Raw genomic sequence first — 18,636 nt, forward strand, 5'->3', positions numbered from 1 at the left:
TGCAATTCTATCATGTGTTTGGAAGAAAGAAGAACTAGAAATATTTGGTGAACAGTGCTAATGATTACCAGAGCCATTGCTTCTTGGCCATGTGACAGTCTCAGCATCATCTTGAGCTTGATAGCTGTGGGCCAGAGATACTGTAGCTGCTAAGTCAGTGGGTTCTGTGGAGCAGAAGATGTGGGGAAGGTGGGGTAGAAGAAGGGAGCTCCTTCTCTCATGCAGAAGCTTTGGAGCTGCTACAAGTCCTGGAAAAGACCCTATGATGTTTTGAAAACTAACTGGTCTCTCCAAACATGCATGTAATTGGTACTCAATGAATATTTGTAAAATTCCTGAGGGAGTGTGCACTGTACACTTGGGTTTGATTTTCAAATCCCAGTGCTGCCATTTATCCTCGGAGTGATTTTGAACAGCCTGTTTGAACTCTCTGAGCTTGTCTCCCCATCTGTAAAAAGGGGTTTAAAATAGCTGCTTACTTCTCTGGGTTACTGTGAAGATCTAGTGAATAAGTAATTATGCAAATTTTTACCAATATTTATTGAGCCCTTGTTTGGTACAGAAAGGTGTTTTGTCAACCAAAACTCACTGTGGGAATGGAAACACTTTTATTATTTCCCTATCTGAAAACTGGGTTTGAAAATGCATGCTTCTTATATTTCTCTAACGGTACACTTAGAGATCTTTGGAATTATTTGGAGTATTATACAAATTAATAACTGTGTCAATGTCCATGAGAACAAATTGAATTGAATTGACTGACACACATTGGATTCAACTGTGAAACAATGTAATTTCAAGTGTGATTAGAAAAAAAAGTGATGTGACCGAAATTTCAAAAGTAATGTGAAGAGAAAGAAAACAAACATGGTTTTTTTTTCCCCCTAAAGATGCCAAGGTCTCTATGTCAGGGAATAAAGTAAGAAAACCCATCATGAAACCTCATGCCAGGCCACATGTGGTGAGACCACCGGTGGAAACATGGTGGGGTTTTCAGAGGCCAGTGTGCTGAGTTTTTTCTTATCAGAATAGGAAAGATTATGAGGTATGTGCCATTCCTGGTTCCTAACTGAAGTGTGAAAGTGGGAATCTAAAGTACTTGAAAGTGCTCCAACTTTGGTCACATGTGTTAGAAATAAACTTCTGTGATATCTCTGCCAGATAAAACATAGGCCATCCAGTTAAATTTGAATTTCAGATAACAGATGATATTTTGAGAGTAAGCATATCCCATCAATACTTGCTATATAATTAAACTAAAAAAATTTTCCATTGTTTGTCTGAACTTCAAGTATAACTGGATGTCCTGCATTTTCACTTTCCAAGTGGGGGACCTGGGTTCTAAGAGCTCATGTTCTCACTCACACTGTGTGTATTTGAACCACCTGATGTAGTGTGACCAAGCATCATCCAGAGTTGGTTGCTAAATTAAGCCGGAAACCAACCTTTCTGATCCCAGCTTTGTGCTGGTTCTACACCTTTCACTATTCTATTATCACATATTGTCCTGAGACTTTTTAAGGGAAGAACAGAATTTGAACATGAAGGGATGGTAACATGGGTGTTAATTTCTCAGGGCTGAGCAGATTGTTCCTGTGTCATGGTTTCCATTTCCCGTTGCAGGTGTTGACGCCTTATGCTATTTCCACTCCGATGACAAAGTATCTAAAAACCAACATGATAACCAAGACTGCTGATGAGTTTGTTAAAGAATCTCTGAATTATGTCACGATTGGAGATGAGACCTGTGGCTGCCTCACCCATGAAATCTTGGTAATTGATAACTTCTCCTTTCTCGAAGCAAGGAAGGACAGACATGCAGGTGGCCCCAGCAGGGATTAGTCAGCTTTTCCTTGCTGTCGGAGCTGTCAGTAGGGTAGTGATGCCAGAGGTATGCTGCTGAGGGTAATCCAGCCCATGAAAGGTATATTTAGCAAGGGCAAGGAGGATCTGGAGGGCTGGATGTCCAGCTCTAGATGACTCTGAAGTTGGCATATCTCATCCTTGGCTGCCTCACCTCTCCCCTCAGAAAGTAAAGTGATTCCCAGAGCTTTGTGAAGGTCAGGCCAAAACACAAGGTGCTTCCCTGGAGGGACTGTCTATGTTTTTGGCCTTCTGTGCCAGTAAATGTTTAACTTTCCAGGAAAAAAACACAAAAAAACAAAACACCTTGACTTGTAGCATTTACTGATTACCATGATTGATGTGAAGCTAGCAGTGTGTTGTCACTGCACATGAATTCGGGAGGAAGCTCACAATTGGCTCTCATGAGCAGTACAAGACGGTTTCTGTATACTGTGGACTCCATCAAATATGGAAATAGTCTGAAGTACGTGGCATGAGGAGTTCTGGCCATCCCTGGGCTGTTTTTAGGGGGGAAAAAAACATGAAACAAAGGTAGAGGAGGTACACACTAATACTGAAAACAAACAGTGCCAGGATAGTTCTGTTTCCAGCATCACCAAAGAATTTTAGCCAGATATTTACTTTTCCTTCGTATATCAACTCTCTCCTCTACCTCATATGCTTTTCTACTGTGGGAATCAGTTCAGTCGCTCAGTTGTGTCCGACTTTTTGAGACTCCATGGACTGCAGCACACCAGGCCTCCCTGTCCATCACCAACTCCCAGAGCTTGCTCAAACTCGTGTCCATCGAGTCGGTGATGCCATCCAACCATGTTATCTTCTGTCATTCCCTTATCCTCCTCCTGTGGGAATTATCTCTTTCTTTCTCTCTCTGATGCTAGAGGGATTCATAGGGCAGTGCACTGAATCCTCCCAAAGCATTCGGCTATCTCCTGGGCCTCAGTACTGAGGCTGTGGCAAGAGATACTGAATGTCTTAGCTGATTACTTGCTACTTTTACTGTAGAATGTCAACAAGGTGTAGAATCACCGTTTGAACTCATATTGCAAAGTAGACAACCAGAAAGAATATAAGATCTTTGTTGCCAATTGCTGATCTGGTTTTTCTTCAGACCACTGCTTTCTGCATGGCATGAAAACAAATTAGTGGAATGTCTAGTGAATTTTAATTTAGTTTGATCTGATAATCTAAACTGTGCATTTAGGAAATATGCTGCCCATTATTTAGAGAAAAATGTTCAATCTCATTGGAGTGTCCCTTCTTCCTGCCTCTCTAACATGACACTGGGGAAAGAGTACCTATGATCTCCTACTGGTCCTTAAGTGTGTGTGGCTGGTGTCCCCTCATCTACCTGATGATCGCTCACCTTGCTGGTTTATGTCTGTGGGAGTGAGGGGGTGACTCTTTCTGTCCTTTGGGTTAGCTACTGATGGCTTCAGATCCCTGAATCTCTGCTACCTCCGTCCTCCCGCCAGAGGCCAGCTGTCCATTTGCAGCTTTGGTTAACAGAGGATCTCTGGCTCTCTAGTCTGCATCAGCACCAGTGTGAAGTGAGAGGTGCTGGAAAATCAAATCTCAGCACCTACCTTGCTAAGCTGAGATAATGTTCTGCAGCTGCACTCCAAAAGAGTGGAGACAATAAACCCTCCTTGGCCATCCTTACTTATTTATCACACTTCCCTATCATTCACCCCAGGCCCCCAGCCCTCCAGCCTAAGCCCAGAGGACAAACATATCAGAGAACACACATCTGGCTATGTCTCACTCTTTCTCTCTTCTACTTCCCACCATCCCCAGGGCTTTTTGAATGCTTTCCCACTGTCACATCCTGTCCATCTCAGAGGGATTTAGCTAGCTCCAGTGGGTAAGACATCCTCTCCATCCCTTAGGAGAACTCTGTACTTTCAGTCATCCAGGATATTGATGTTTTAAATGGAATTCATCAGCATTTAGAAAATGTTTTCTTGAGACAATAGCATGGCTTGCAAGACTATTGTCTTGCTACATACCGTGATACAATTCTAGATGTCAAAAGTTGAATTAAAAAAAATTTCTCTTTGATTTCTGATGTAACAAATTCAAATCTCTACTGGCAAACAGATGAAAAAAAAAAAAAAAAACAGAAGAAAAAAGTCTGTGCCTGGTGAAGCAAAAGAGAAAACAAGGAGAACATGTAAATCATTAAAACCATTGAAACCAATTTTGAATATGCCAGGGTGTAGAAAGATCATTGAATCTAAAGTTATGGGTAATCAAATGGAATCAACCAGCAGACAAGCTAGTCTTCCACTTCAAAGAGTTGAGGTCAACACAGGATGCTGTCTACCCCCAAGGAATTTTGGGGGCAACAACTGAGGTGGGACTAGAGCCTCTACCTAAGAATCCTTGCGGAACTTGGGTCTTCATAGTTATCTCATTTAATCCTCCTAAACATCTTGTGAGACAAGACATTGGCTCTCTTTTACTGCTGAGGAAACTGAAGCTCAGAGCTGGATCAGATCAAATGAAGCTCAGATGGATCCGGTGGCCTAAGAGCACTGGGCTTGTAATGGTGAAACAAGGGTTTAAGCCCACTTTTGCCTGATGCCAAACTTTTCCTGGTCCCTTCTACATGGTGCTTCCAGGTTGGAAGAAGGTAGATAAAGATGGGGATGGGAGAGGGGGCTTTTAGAACATTTTCTTGGAGCCAGAGATTTCCATTTATTTTATCTATGGCTGACTTCAGTAATCCAGAACATTTAGTTTAAGACAAGGCTAACAATGTATATCTATGGATGATTCATGTATGACAGCAACCAACACAATATTGTAAATCAGTTGTCTCTGGTTAAATTAATTAATTAAAACCCCAAAGTTAATGGCTTTGTTGTGAAATAAAAAAGTTCTGGCTGGGAGAAAAATGAAGTTTTTGAAGAAGTTGTGTTGATTCATAGAACTGGCCAGTAGAAGAAGAGCTCTTCTTCTGGTTCAACAACAGAAGTTCAACTAGAGGAAAACTTGAACCTTGTAGGGAGTATCCCTATTTCTTCAAGCAGCTTGAGCCTTCTGAGTTTTGCACTCCTTTGGGGTATCCCAAAGCAGGAAACTAAAAATGTTTCTGGGATGTTTTGTAGGTCGATTGAGGAATGTTGGATTAACAGGATGACACTATGGATGAAATAATTGCTTTTACCTAGACCTGTCTTATAGGACACAAATGTAATTTGAGGTCAAGAACCTTCCAAGACCTGTGCCTCTTGCCTCATATGTATGTAAATAGGCATCTGTGCCTCAACTTGCGGCTTCCCCTCTTTTTCAAAGTAAATACTCCACGATAATAATTTATGCCTTACAGAGGAGCCTGGTGGGCTGCCGTCTATGGGGGTTGCACAGAGTCAGACACGACTGAAGTGCCTTAGCAGCATGACTGATTCATTAACTCTTTAAATGAATTTTTTTCTTCCATTTTTATTGGGATTTAATTGATATACAGCATTCTATAGATTTACAGTGTACATCATAATGATTTGATTTACATGAAATGATTAGCACAATAAGTTTAGTGACCATTCATCATCTCATACAGATACAAAATTAAAGAAATAAATTTTTTTGTTTAATGAGAACTCTTAGAATTTACTCTCTTAACAACTTTCATGTATATAATACAACATTTCTCATGTTGTACATTATATCCCTGGTATTTTCTTATCTTTTATTTATTTATTTTTTTGTTGGAAGAGACAAAATTAACTTTTTTATTAGTAGATGGTAATATTGAATACTTAGAAAACCCAACATAGACTTATAATGTAACTATTCAATTTCTTTCTTTCTTTTTTCATTTATTTTTATTAGTTGGAGGCTAATTGCTTTACAGTATTGTAGTGGTTTTTGCCATACATTGACATGAATCAGCCATGGATTTACATGAGTTTCCCATCCTGAACCCCCTCCCACCTCTCTCCCTATCCCATCCCTCTGGGTCTTCCCAGTGCACCAGCCCTGAACACTTGTCTCATGCATCCAACCTGGACTGGCGATCTGTTTCACACTTGATAATATACATGTTTCAATGCTATTCTCTCAGAACATCCCACCCTCGACTTCTCCCATAGAGTCCAAAAGTCTGTTCTATACATCTGTGTCTCTTTTGCTGTCTCGCATATAGGGTTATCGTTACCATCTTTCTAAATTCCATATATATGCGTTAGTATACTGTATTGGTCTTTATCTTTCTGGCTTACTTCACTCTGTATAATGGGCTCCAGTTTCATCCATCTCATTAGAACTGATTCAAATGTATTCTTTTTAATGGCTGAGTAATATTCCATGGTGTATATGTACCACAGCTTCCTTATCCATTCGTCTGCTGATGGGCATCTAGGTTGCTTCCATGTCCTGGCTATTATAAACAGTGCTGTGATGAACATTGGGGTGCACGTGTCTCTTTCAGTTCTGGTTTTCTCAGTGTGTATGCCCAGGAGTGGGATTGCTGGGTCATATGGCAGTTCTATTTCCAGTTTTTTAAGAAATCTCCACACTGTTCTCCATAGTGGCTGTACTAGTTTGCATTCGCACCAACAATGGGTTCCCTTTTTTCCACACCCTCTATTTCTTATCTTTTAAGTGGAAGTAAAAGATATGAAGATACCATATCCTCATCTCTGGTAACTGCAAATCTGATCTCTTTTTCTGTGCTTGTTTGTTTTTAAAGAATAACTGACTTACAATTTTATGTTAGTTCTTGTTGCACAACATAGTGATTAGATACTTCTATAAATTTTAAAGTTATCACCATGAAGTCTCTCACTACAGAAAGATATTATATAATTATTGACCATAGTTCCCACACTGTCCATTTTGTGCCTGTGACACATTTGTTTTGCATCTATAAGTCTGTGCCTCTTAATCTCCCTCATCTATTTTTCTCCTCCCACCAACCTCCCTTCTGGCAACCACTTGTTTGTTCTTTGGATCTATGTTTCTGTTTTGTTATGTTTGTTTATTTGTTTCATTTTTTAGATTCCACATGTAAAAGAATTCATAGAGTGTTTGTCTTCCTGTCTGACTTATTTTACTTAGCGTAATACCCTTTAGATGCACCTATGTTGTCACAAATGGTAAAATGTTATTACTTTTATGGCTGAGTAAATTATATATAATATATAAATTATTAAATACACTAATTATTAATATATAAATATTACATCATATATATTATATATATATCACATCTTTATCCATATATCTACTAATGGGCACTTAGGTTGCTACCATATTTTGGCTACTGTAAATGATATTGCAATGAACATAAAGGTGTATATATTTTTCAAATTAGTGTTTTCATTTTCCTCAGATAAATATCCAAGAATGAAATGGCTGGATGCTCTCATAGTCTATTGTTTATATTTTAAGAACTCTTCATACTGTTTTCCATACTAGCTGAGGATTCCCTTTTCTCATATCCTCATCATTACTTGTTATTTGTTGTCTTTTTGACAATAGCTGTTCTGACAGGTGTGAAGTTCTGTCTTATTCTGACTTTGATTTGCATTTCTCTGATGATTGGTGATGCTGAGCATCTATTCATGTGCTTGTTGGATATCTATATGTCTTCTTTGGGAAAATGTCTATTCAAATCCTCTGCCCATTTTTTCTTTTTTAATTAATTTTTAAATTGGAGTATAGTTGATTTACAGTGTGTTAGTTTCTCCTGTACAACAAAGTAAATCAGTTATACATGCATATTTCCACTCTTTTTTCGATTCTTTTCCCATATAGGTTGTTACAGAGTACTGAATAGAACTCCCCGTGCTATTCAGCAGGTGCTTATTACATATTCTGTACATAGGAGTGTATATATGTCAATCCCAGTCTCCTAGTTTATCCTTACCCCTGCCCCTGCTCTCCCCCCGGTAACCACAAATTTGTTTTCTATATCATCTGTGACTCAACTTCTGTTTTGTAAATAGGTTCATCTACCATTTCTTTGGAGTCCACATACAAGCAATATTATATGGTATTTATCTTTCTCTAACTTCGATCAGTATGATAATCTCTAGGTCCATCCATATCACTGCAAATGGCATTATTTCATTCTTTTTTTTTATGGCCAAGTAACATCTCATTGTATATACACACCACATCTTCTTTATCCATTCCTCTGTTGATGAATGTTTAGGTTGCTTCCATGTCCTGGCTTCTACCCTTTTTAAAAAAATAATATTTATCTATTTTTAATTGATTGATTGGTTTACAATATTGGTTTCTGTCATACATCAACTGAAATTAACCATAGGTGGACATGTGTCCACTCCCTCTTGAATCTCCCTCCCACAGGTTTTTTTTTTTTTGATGTTGAGTTTTATGTGACCTTTGCGTACTTTGGATCTCAACCCTTATTGGACAAATCTCTTGCAAATATTTTCTCCCATTCAGTAGGTGACCTTTTTGTTTTGTTGATAGTTTCCTTAGCTGTGCAAAAGATTTTTAGTTTGATATAGTTTCATTTGTTTATTTTTATTTTTGTTTCCTTACCTGAGGAGATATATGCAAAGATATTATTAAGACTGATGTCAAAGAGCATATTGCCTATATTTTCTCCTAGAAATTTTATAGTTTCAGGTCTTATATTTAAGTCTTTAATCCACATTGAATTTAATTTTGTGCATGGTGTGAGAAAGTAGTCCAATATGATTCTTTTGTATGTAGCCATCCAGTTTTCCCAATCCCTTTTATTGAAGAGGGTGTCTTTCCACTCTTGTATATTATTGTCTCCTTTGTTATAGATTTATTGCCCATGTAAATGTCAGTTCAATTCTCAATTCTCTATTCTGTTCCACTGATCTGTCTGTTTTTGTGACAGTACCATACTGTTTTGATTGCAGTAGTATAGTTTGTATAGTATAGCTTGAAATTAGGTAGCATGGTACATAACTTTGTTCTTTTTCAAAGTCGTTTTGTTTATTCTTTTGTGTCTTTTGTGTTTCCATGAAAATTTTAGAATTATTTGTTCTACTTCTTTGAAAAAATATCATTGGCATTTTTATAGGGATTGAATTAAATCTGTAGATTACCTTGGGTAGTGTGGTCATTTTAATTAACAATATTAATTCTTCCAATTCTGAACATGTTGTATCTTTCCACTTTTGTGTCATCTTCAGTTTCTTTCATCAGTGACTTATAGTTTTCTGAGTATAAGTCTTTTAACTCCCTAGGTAAAAGGTCTTTTTTTTTTTTTTTGATACAATGGTAAATGAGATTGTTTTCCTCATTTATCTTTCTGATAGTTTGTTGCTATTGTATAGCAACACAGCAAGTTTCTGTGTATTAATTTTGTATCCCAAAACTTTACTGAATTCATTGATGAGTTCTAATGGTTTTCTTGAGTCTCTTTAAAATTTGCTATGTATAGTGTTATGTCATCTGCAAACTGATAGTTTTACTTTGTCCTTTTCAACTTGGATTCCTCTTGTCTGATTGCTTTGCTAGGACTTCCACTAATATGTTGAATAAGAGTGATGAGAATGTTCTGATCTTAGAAAGAATGCTTTAAGTTTTTCCTCATTTACCATGATGTTAGTGGTGGTCTTGTCATATATGGTCTTTTTTACGTTGAGAAAGTTCCCTCTATACCCACTTTGTTGAGAGTTTTGATCATAAATGGATGTTAAATTTTATCAAAAGCCTTTTCTATATCTATTGAGATAATTATATGATTTTTATTCTTGAATTTGTTAATATGATGTATCACAGTGGTTGATTTGTGGATATTGAACAACCCTAGCACCCCTGATATAAATCTCACTTGATCATGGTATATAATCTAATTATTGTTGAATTTACTAGTATTTTGTTGAGACTTTTTGTATCTATATTCATCAGTTGTATTAGCCTGTAATTTTCTTTTTTGGTGTGTGATATCTTTGTCTGGTTTTGGTATCATAGAATGAGTTTATATATATATATATATATATATATATATATATATATATATATATATGTATACACACATATGTGTATATATATATACACACATTTACATATATATATTCTTTTTCAGTCTTTTCTATTATGGTTTATCACAAGATATAGGATCTTGTTATTTATCTACTTTATATATAGTAGTTTTTATCTGCTAATCCCAAACTCCTAATTTACCTCCCTCCCCCCTGCTATCCCTTTTGGTAGCTATAAATTTGTTTCCTATGTGTGTGAGTCTATTTTTATCTTTTAAATAAGTCCATTTGTTTATTTTTTTTAAGATTCCACACATAAGTGATATCATATGATATTTATCTTTGTCTGACTTACTTCACTTATTATGATAATCTCTAGGTCCATCCATGTTGCTTCAAATGAATTTAATTCATATATATGCATATATATGCATATGTATATATATATATATATATATATATATATATATACACACACACACACACCACATCCTCTTTATTCATTCATCTGTCAATGAATATTTAAGTTGCTTCCATGTCTTGGTTATTATAAATAGCGATGCTATGGACATTAGGGTGCATATATTTTTTCAAATTCAAGTTTGTCCAGATGTATGCCCATGAGTGGAATTGCTGGATCATATGGCAACTCTATTTTTAGTTTTTTAAAGACCATCCATACTGGTTCCCATAGTGGCTGCTCTAATTTGCATTCCTATCAATAGTGTAGGAAGATTTCCTTTTCTCCACACCATCTCCAGCATTTATTATTTGTAGACTTTCTAATGATGGCCATTCTGACTCATGTGAGGTGATAATGCTTTATAGTTTTGATTTGCATTTCTGTAATAAATAAGATGTTGAGTATCTTTTCATGTATCCATTGGCCATCTGAACCTTGAATATTCACTGGAAGAACTGATGCTGAAGCTGAAGCTCCAGTACTTTGGCCACCTGATGCAAAGAGCTGACTCATTGGAAAAGACTCTGATTCTAGGAAAGATTGAAGGCAAAAGGAGAAGGGGGTGGCAGAGGATGGATGAGTAGATAGCATCACTGACTCAGTGGACATGAATCTGAGCAAACTTAGGAAGACAGTGAAGGACAGGGAAGCCTGGCATGCTGCAGTTCGTTGGGTCACAGAGTCAGACACGACTTAGTGACTGAGCAGCAGCAATGTCTTCTTTGGAGAAATGTCCACTTATGTCTTCTGCCCATTTTTCAATTGGGTTGTTTGGAGTTTTTTGAGTTATAGGAGCTGTTTGTTTATTTTGGAAATTAAGCCCTTATTGGTTGCATTGTTTGCAAATATTTTTTCCCAGTTCATAGGTTGTCACTTTGTTTATGGTTTCATTTGCTGTGCAAAAGCTTATAAATTTGATTAGGTCCCATTTATTTTTGTTTTTATTTTTATCGCCTTGGGAGATTTTGGGAGTTTTTTTTTCCTTTTAGTATAATTTATTCTATAGAATTGATATAATGAAGTTGAAAAATGTATATGGCATAACTAATTTATAAAAAAATTCTAATATTAAGGTCAAAACTCTAAGCTTTTTTAAATTTACAAAATAATAAAATGAACAAATATGGTACATACACACACCTTAAAAATTCAGCAATATTTCTTTATGTTATCTTTTTTGTTTTTCTTTTTTCTTTATAAAATAAGAAAAAAAGAATTCTGTTCTCCTTCCCGATTCCCCCTCCCACCTCCCTGTCCATCCCATCCCTCTGGGTCTTCCCAGTGCACCAGCCCTGAGCACTTGTCTCATGCATCCAACCTGGGCTGGTGATCTGTTTCACACTTGATAGTATACTTGTCTCAGTGCTATTCTCTCAGATCATCCCACCCTCGCCTTCTCCCACAGAGTCCAAAAGTCTGTTCTATACATCTGAGTCTCTTTTTCTGTTTTGCATATAGGGTTATCGTTACCATCTTTTAAAATTCCATATATATGTGTTAGTATACTGTATTGGCCTTTATCTTTCTGGCTTACTTCACTCTGTATAATGGGCTCCAGTTTCATCCATCTCATTAGAACTGATTCAAATGAATTCTTTTTAATGGCTGAGTAATATTCCACAGTGTATATGTACCACAGCTTTCTTATCCATTTGTCTGCTGATGGGCATCTAGGTTACTTCCATGTCCTGGCTATTATAAACAGTGCTGCGATGAACATCGGGGTGCACGTGTCTCTTTCAGATCTGGTTTCCTTGGTGTGTATGCCCAGAAGTGGGATTGCTGGGTCATATGGCAGTTCTATTTTCAGTTTTTTAAGGAATCTCCACACTGTTCTCCATAGCGGCTGTACTAGTTTGCATTCCCACCAACAGTGTAAGAGGGTTCCCTTTTCTCCACACCCTCTCCAGCATTTATTGCTTGTAGACTTTTGGATAGCAGCCATTCTGACTGGCGTGTAATGGTACCTCATTGAGGTTTTGATTTGCATTTCTCTGATAATGAGTGATGTTGAGCATCTTTTCATGTGTTTGTTAGCCATCTGTATGTCTTCTTTGGAGAAATGTCTGTTTAGATCTTTGGCCCATTTTTTGATTGGGTCATTTATTTTTCTGGAATTGAGCTGCAGGAGTTGCTTGTATATTTTTGAGATTAATCCTTTGTCTGTTTCTTCATTTGCTATTATTTTCTCCCATTCTGAAGGCTTTCTTTTCAGAATGGGAGTCTTTTTAATTACTGATTCAACTTCATTACTGGTAATCGGTCTGTTCCTTCTTGGTTTAATCTTGAAAGATTGTACATTTCTAGTGATTTGTCCAGTTCTTCTTGGCTGTCCCTTTTATAGGCATGTCATTATTCATAGTAATATTTTATGATCCTTTTTATTTCTGAGATGTTGGTTGTAACTCCATTTCTGATTTTACTGATTTGGATTCTCTTTCTTCTTTTCCTGATGAGTCTGGCTAAAAGTTTATCAATTTTGTTTATCTTTTGCAAGAAGCAGCTATTAGTTTCATTGACTTTTCTATTGTGTTTTAGTCTCTATTTCATTTATTTCTGATTTGATCTTTATTATTTCTTTACTTATCCTAACTTTGGGTTTTGAGCATTCTCTTTTTTCAGTTCCTTTTGGTGTACGGTGAGATAGTTTATCTGAGATTTTCCATGTTTCCTGAGGTAGGCTTGTATCGTTATAAACTTCCCTCTTAGAACTGCGTTTGTTGTTCCCCATGGATTTTACATCATTATTTTTGCTTTCATTTGTCTCCAGGAAGTTTTTATTTCTTCAGTGATCCACTAGTTGTTTAGTGGCATGTTCCACATGTTTGTGTGTTTTTCAGTTGTTGTTGTTGTTGTTGTTGTTTGATTTCTAGTCTCATGGTATTGTGGTCAGAAAATATGCCTGGTATGACTTCAATCTTCTTAAATTTCCTGAGACTTCTTTTGTGGCCTACCATATAATCTATCCTGAAGAACGTTCCATGTACACTTGAAAAGAATGTGTATTCTGCTGCTTTGGGAAGGAATGTTCCATATATATATATATGTATGTATATATATATATATATATATATATATATATATATATATGTATTAAGTTCATCTGTCCTAAGGTGTAATTTAAGGCCAGTGTTTCCTTATTGATTTTCTGTCTGGATGGCCTGTTCATTGATGTAAGTGGGTGTTTAAGTTCCCCCACTATTACTGTGCTACTGTGAGTTTCTCCCTTTATGCCTGTTAATATTTGCTTTATGTATTTGTGTGCTCTTATGTAGGTTGCACATATATTTACAATAGTCATAGCCTCTTGAATTGATCCCTTGATTATTATATAATGTCCTACTTTTTCTCTTATTACAGTCTTTGTTTTAAAGTGTATTTTTCTGATATATGTACTGTAACCCGACTTTCTTTTTATTTCCATTTGCGTGGAATACCTTTTTCCATCCCCTCATTTTCAATCTGTATGTGTCCGAATTAATTAATTAATTTGGTCACAGTGCCACAGCTGTGGGACCTTAGTTCCCTGACCAGGAATCAGACCTGGGATCACGGCAGTAAAAGTGCTGAGTCCTCACAACTGGACCAGCAGAGCATTCCCTGTGTGTGTCTTTAGATTTGGAGTGAGTCTCTTGTAGGCAGCATATATACTGGTCTTGTTTTTATATCCATTCCACCACTCTGTGTCTTTTTATTGTAGCATTTAATTCATTTACATTTAAAGTAATTATTGATATCTATCTATGTTCTGCCATTTGAACTGGGTTGTTTTTGTAGTTAATTTCTAAGTTTTTTCCTTGCTTTCCTTTAATTTGATGACAACTGTTAATGTTATATTTAGGTTCCTTTTTCTTTTGTGTGTGCATATATCTATTACAGGTTTATGGTTTGTGGTTACCATGAGGTTTATATGTAGCTATCAAGGCCTGGCGTGCAGCAGTCCATGGTGTCACAAAGAGTTGGACACAACCAGGCGACTGAACAACATATACACATAATTGTTTTAAGTTAATGATTTCTTAAGATTAAACACATTTTAACAACTCTGCATTTTTAGCCCCTGCCCCTCCATATTTACTTTTTTGACATTATAATTTGTATCTTTTTGTTTTGTTTATACCTTGACTACTTATTGTGGATACAGATGATTTTACTATTACTTTTTTCTTTTAACTTTCCTCCTAGCTTTACATGTGGTTAATTTACTACCTTTACTGAATCTTTGGCTATACTGATGAGATTTTTTTATTTAGTACTTTTTGTATTTCTACTTGTGGTCTTTTTTCTGCCTAGGGAAGAAGTTCCTTTAATATTTCTTGTAAAGCTGATTTCATGGCACTGAACTCTTTAAGCTTTCACTTGTTTGTAAAACCTTTGTTCTCACCTTCAAATCTGAATGAAAATCTTGTCAGGTAGAGCATTTTTCATTGTAGGCTTTTCACTTTCATCATTTTCAATACACATGCCACTCTCTTCTGGCCTGCAGTTTCTGATGAGAACCTAGCTGATAGCCATTTGGGAATTCCCCTCTATGTAACTTGTTGCTTTTCTTTTTCTGCTTTTAATATTCTCTCATTGTCTTTAATTTTTACTGTTTTTAATACAATGTGTCTTGATGTGGTCCTCTTTGTGTTGACCGTGGTTGGGATTCTCTGTGCTTTCTGGACCTAGATATCTGTTTCCTTTCCCAGATTAGGGAAGTTTCTAGCTGTGATGTCTTCAAATATCTTCTTTTTATGTTTTTTCTTTAAAAAAAAAAAAACAAACCATTAACTTCTCACTCTGTTCATCTTTCACCATTCTGCTCCTGAATTCTTTGAGCATCTTTCTGATCATTGCCTTGAACTTTATCAGATAGATTGCTTAACTCCACTTAATTCTCTCTTTTTTTTTTATTTTGGTGTTTTATCTGGTTCCCTTATTTGGAACACATTCCTCTGTTGCCTTATTTTACCTAATTTACTGTTTTCACTTCTATGTATCTGGTGGGTTGGTTAAATTTCCCTATCTTGAAGAAGGGGCCTTTTGCAGGAAATGTCCTGTATATCCTAGAAGTATATGCTCCTCTGCTCAACAGAGCTATATATTCTAGGAGTGCCCCCACGTGGACTGTGCAAGCTCTTCTGTTCTGGTGGGCTGATTACTGTGGGTGGTCCGATAAGCTTGGCTGGCTTCCAGTTCTGTCTTTTTCAGAGGCTGCTGGTGGGTGGGTCTAGGTTCTCAGGAGTCAGGTGGGAACTCCAGGGGGGTCCTAGGGCTAATGCTGGCTCTAGTGTGTGCAGTCAGACTTCAGGGTGGCTGGTTGCAGGGCTTGGCATCCTGGATCTAGTGTAGGTCTACTAGTGGATGGGGCTGGTTCTTCACGTGGCTGGCTGCTGAATCTGGTGTTCCAAAGCTGTAAGCGGGGTCTGATTCCAGGGCAGCTGTGAGTCCCAAGGTGTCTCAGAGCTGATGTTAGCCTACTGGTGGGTGTACTGGGTCTTAACCTGTTAGGCTGTGGGAATGCTGCATTCTTGGAACTAGTGTCCATCTGCTGGTAGGTAAGACTGGGTTCAGAGGCTAGTGACAGCCCATTGGTGGGCAGAACCAGGTCTTGGTTTCTCTGGCTGAAGGGCCTGTGGGTCTTGGAACTGGTGTTTGCCTGCTGGTGTTCAAGACTAGGACCCAGAGTGTCCTGGAGCTAGTGACAGCCCACTAGTGAGTGGAACTGAGTCCCAGGGTCTCTGGCTGCAGGCCCTGGGAGTCCTGGAGTTGGTATTGGCTTGCTAATGGGCAGGTTTGGGCCTGACAGCTGACCGTAGGGCCCTGAGGGTCTTGGGGCCAGCGCCAATACATTGGTGGTTGGGGCTGGATTCTGGGGAAGCTAGGTGTTCAGGAAGGTGTCCTAAGATAGCCAGCCTACTGGCGGGTGGAACTGTGTCCCTCTCTGGCTAGTTGCTTGGCCTGAGGAGTCCCAGTGCTGGTGCTGACAGGCTGGGGGGTGGGGCCATGTTCTGACACTAACAAGCTAGTCGGAGGATTCCAAAATGGTGCTTGCCAGCATCAGTGTCCTTGTGGTAGAATGAGCTCTCCAAGTGGCTGCCCAAGGGTCTATGTCTCCAGAGTGAGCTCTAGTTGTCCCCTGCCTTTTTGGGAGGTTCTCGAAGATCAACAGGTGGGTCTGACCCAGGCTCTTTTCAAATTACTGCTTCTGCCCTGGTTCCCAGAGTAGTGTGAGATTTTGTGTGCACCCTTTAAAAGTGGGGGTTTCCTGGTGGCTCAGTCGGTAAGGAATCCGCCTGCAATGTGGGAGACCTGGGTTCAATCCCTGGGTTGGGAAGATCCCCTGGAGAAAGGCATGGCAACCCATTCCAGTATTCTTGCCTGGAGAATCCCCATGGATAGAGGAGCCTGGCAGGCTATAGTCCATGGGGTCACAAAGAGTCAGACATGATTGAGCGATTAAGCACACAGCACTTTAAAAGTGGAGTCTCTATTCCCTTAACCCCCTCTGGCTTTACTGAAAGTAAGCCTGCTGACTTTCAAAACTAAACATTCTGTGGCCTCATCTTCCTGACACAGGACCCTTGGGCTAGAGAGCCCAGTGTGGGGCTCAGACACCCACTCCTTAGGAAAAACCTCTACTCTTATAATTATCTTCCCATTTGTGGGTCTCCTACCCAGGGGATAGGGCCTTGACTATACCACGTTCCACCACTTTTACTCATCTCTTTGTGGTTCCCTCTTTCTATCTTTAGTTGTAGGAGATTTTTTTCTGCTAGATTTCAAGTCTCTGTCATTAATAGTTGTTCTGCAAATAGCTGTATTTTGGTGTGGCTGTGAGAAGAGAGGGGCTCAGCATCTTCCTACTTCACCATCTTGGCCATTTTCCTGTTCATTAACTCTTTCGTGCATTCAGGTACACCATTGTGTCTCAGCATTGTGTCAGGTGATGGAAAGCATTTCTGATTCTTTCTTGGGATCTCATTTTAGTAAAACTTTGGTAGAATAAATATGAAGATACTGGGAGATCAAGGACCAAGAGAAAGGTGCTCACCAAGAGAAGGAAGACAGGGAGGGTGTTACTATGGACAGAGTTCTCTTAATTTAGAAATATATCACAACTGATCTGACAAGTGACCACTTTGGTTCCTGAGGAAACCTCATTTGCTAAGAAAGTGTCATAGGACATTGAAACTTTAACAACTACTTGAAAGGTTTGGTACTTAAACTCATTCATCAGATATATATTTTTAAAGGTGATGCATATAAACTGAGATGTTATATTGCCTCCTCCTTGCTCCTTTTCTCTCCCAGACACTCATGTTTTTGTCTATTCAAGGCTGGCATTCTGAGCCTGATCCCGTCGTGGGCCTTCTACAGCAGTGCGTTTCAGAAGATGCTCCTGACTCGTTACGTGGACTACCTCAAGAAGAATGCCAACATCAGATAGTGCTGATGAACTCGTGTGCCATCCAGCATTGCTTTCTTCACCGGGTTCTGCACTGGCCACAGAGGACCCAGGAACATACCAGTACTTTTTACCTCCCTGAGACTAGAGGGCCCATGTCACAGATACAGCACATAAAACTCAATTTTTTTTGTTTTGGCCATTTTAGTCAAGTCTTGAGATCTTTGGGAGAGCTGTGATGTAAAAACATGTGTTGTGCAATGGGGTTTTGATAGTTAGAGAAAGTAAGAGTGTATGTGATACTGGAAAATTTCTGTATGGGATTATATAATGTGAGAAGAAAGCCTCTGATTCTTTGAATATTGAAAACAATTATACCTAGTAATCTACTTTTATAGCTGTATTATAGAATGTCTGAAGTCACTAAACTTTGCCAAGATCGCAGTCATCCTTGAGTAGTCACTGGTTCTCAAACTGTCTTCCTCAGAGACCCAGGAAACTGGGGCAAAGGTTACTCCAGGACAGTTTCTGGCAACCCCTTGTTTCAACTAATGCTGCACCAGATTTATCTATTTCAATTTTATTTGGAGTTCCATGTCAGACTGTGTTTATAAAAATAAAAACAAAAAATGATACATTGCTAAATAAAAGTAGTTAAAAAAAAACACGATTGTTGTAGTGCAGGAGTTGATATCTACAGAAATGAGGTTTTTACTGGTCCCCACTTCTTGGGGTCCTGGACTGAGGGTTTCAACGGTCAACATATATGGGGTGGCATGTTGGGGAATTACTCATTCATGTCTTGAGGGAGTTGAGGGAGGAGCATGCCAGCTGGTGAGCTGGTGTTGTCTGGCGTTAATGAAGGGTGCCCCCCTTAGACACCATCATGCTCCAAGCACTGACAGTGCTTGGTGGCATCTATCTTTTCTGAGACTGTCATTTGCATTTGTGGTGTGAGCAAAGATTATGTGCTGCTT

General features: G+C 38.3%; 1 protein-coding gene across 1 annotated transcript in view; it reads left to right on the top strand.

Annotated features, from left to right (window-relative positions):
- HSD17B3 (hydroxysteroid 17-beta dehydrogenase 3) overlaps nt 1–18,294 on the top strand; it is a 57,174-nt gene extending 38,880 nt beyond the window's left edge. Inside the window, exons 10-11 of the mRNA XM_020888976.2 lie at nt 1,624–1,773; nt 17,591–18,294. Of these exons, the coding sequence (XP_020744635.1) occupies nt 1,624–1,773; nt 17,591–17,701 (261 nt within the window). The 3' untranslated portion in view covers nt 17,702–18,294. The remainder of the gene's footprint in view (nt 1–1,623; nt 1,774–17,590) is intronic.
- The last annotated feature ends 342 nt before the right edge of the window (nt 18,295–18,636 follow it).

Source organism: Odocoileus virginianus, chromosome 31 (genome assembly GCF_023699985.2).
Source record: "Odocoileus virginianus isolate 20LAN1187 ecotype Illinois chromosome 31, Ovbor_1.2, whole genome shotgun sequence".
Lineage (NCBI taxonomy): Eukaryota > Metazoa > Chordata > Mammalia > Artiodactyla > Cervidae > Odocoileus > Odocoileus virginianus.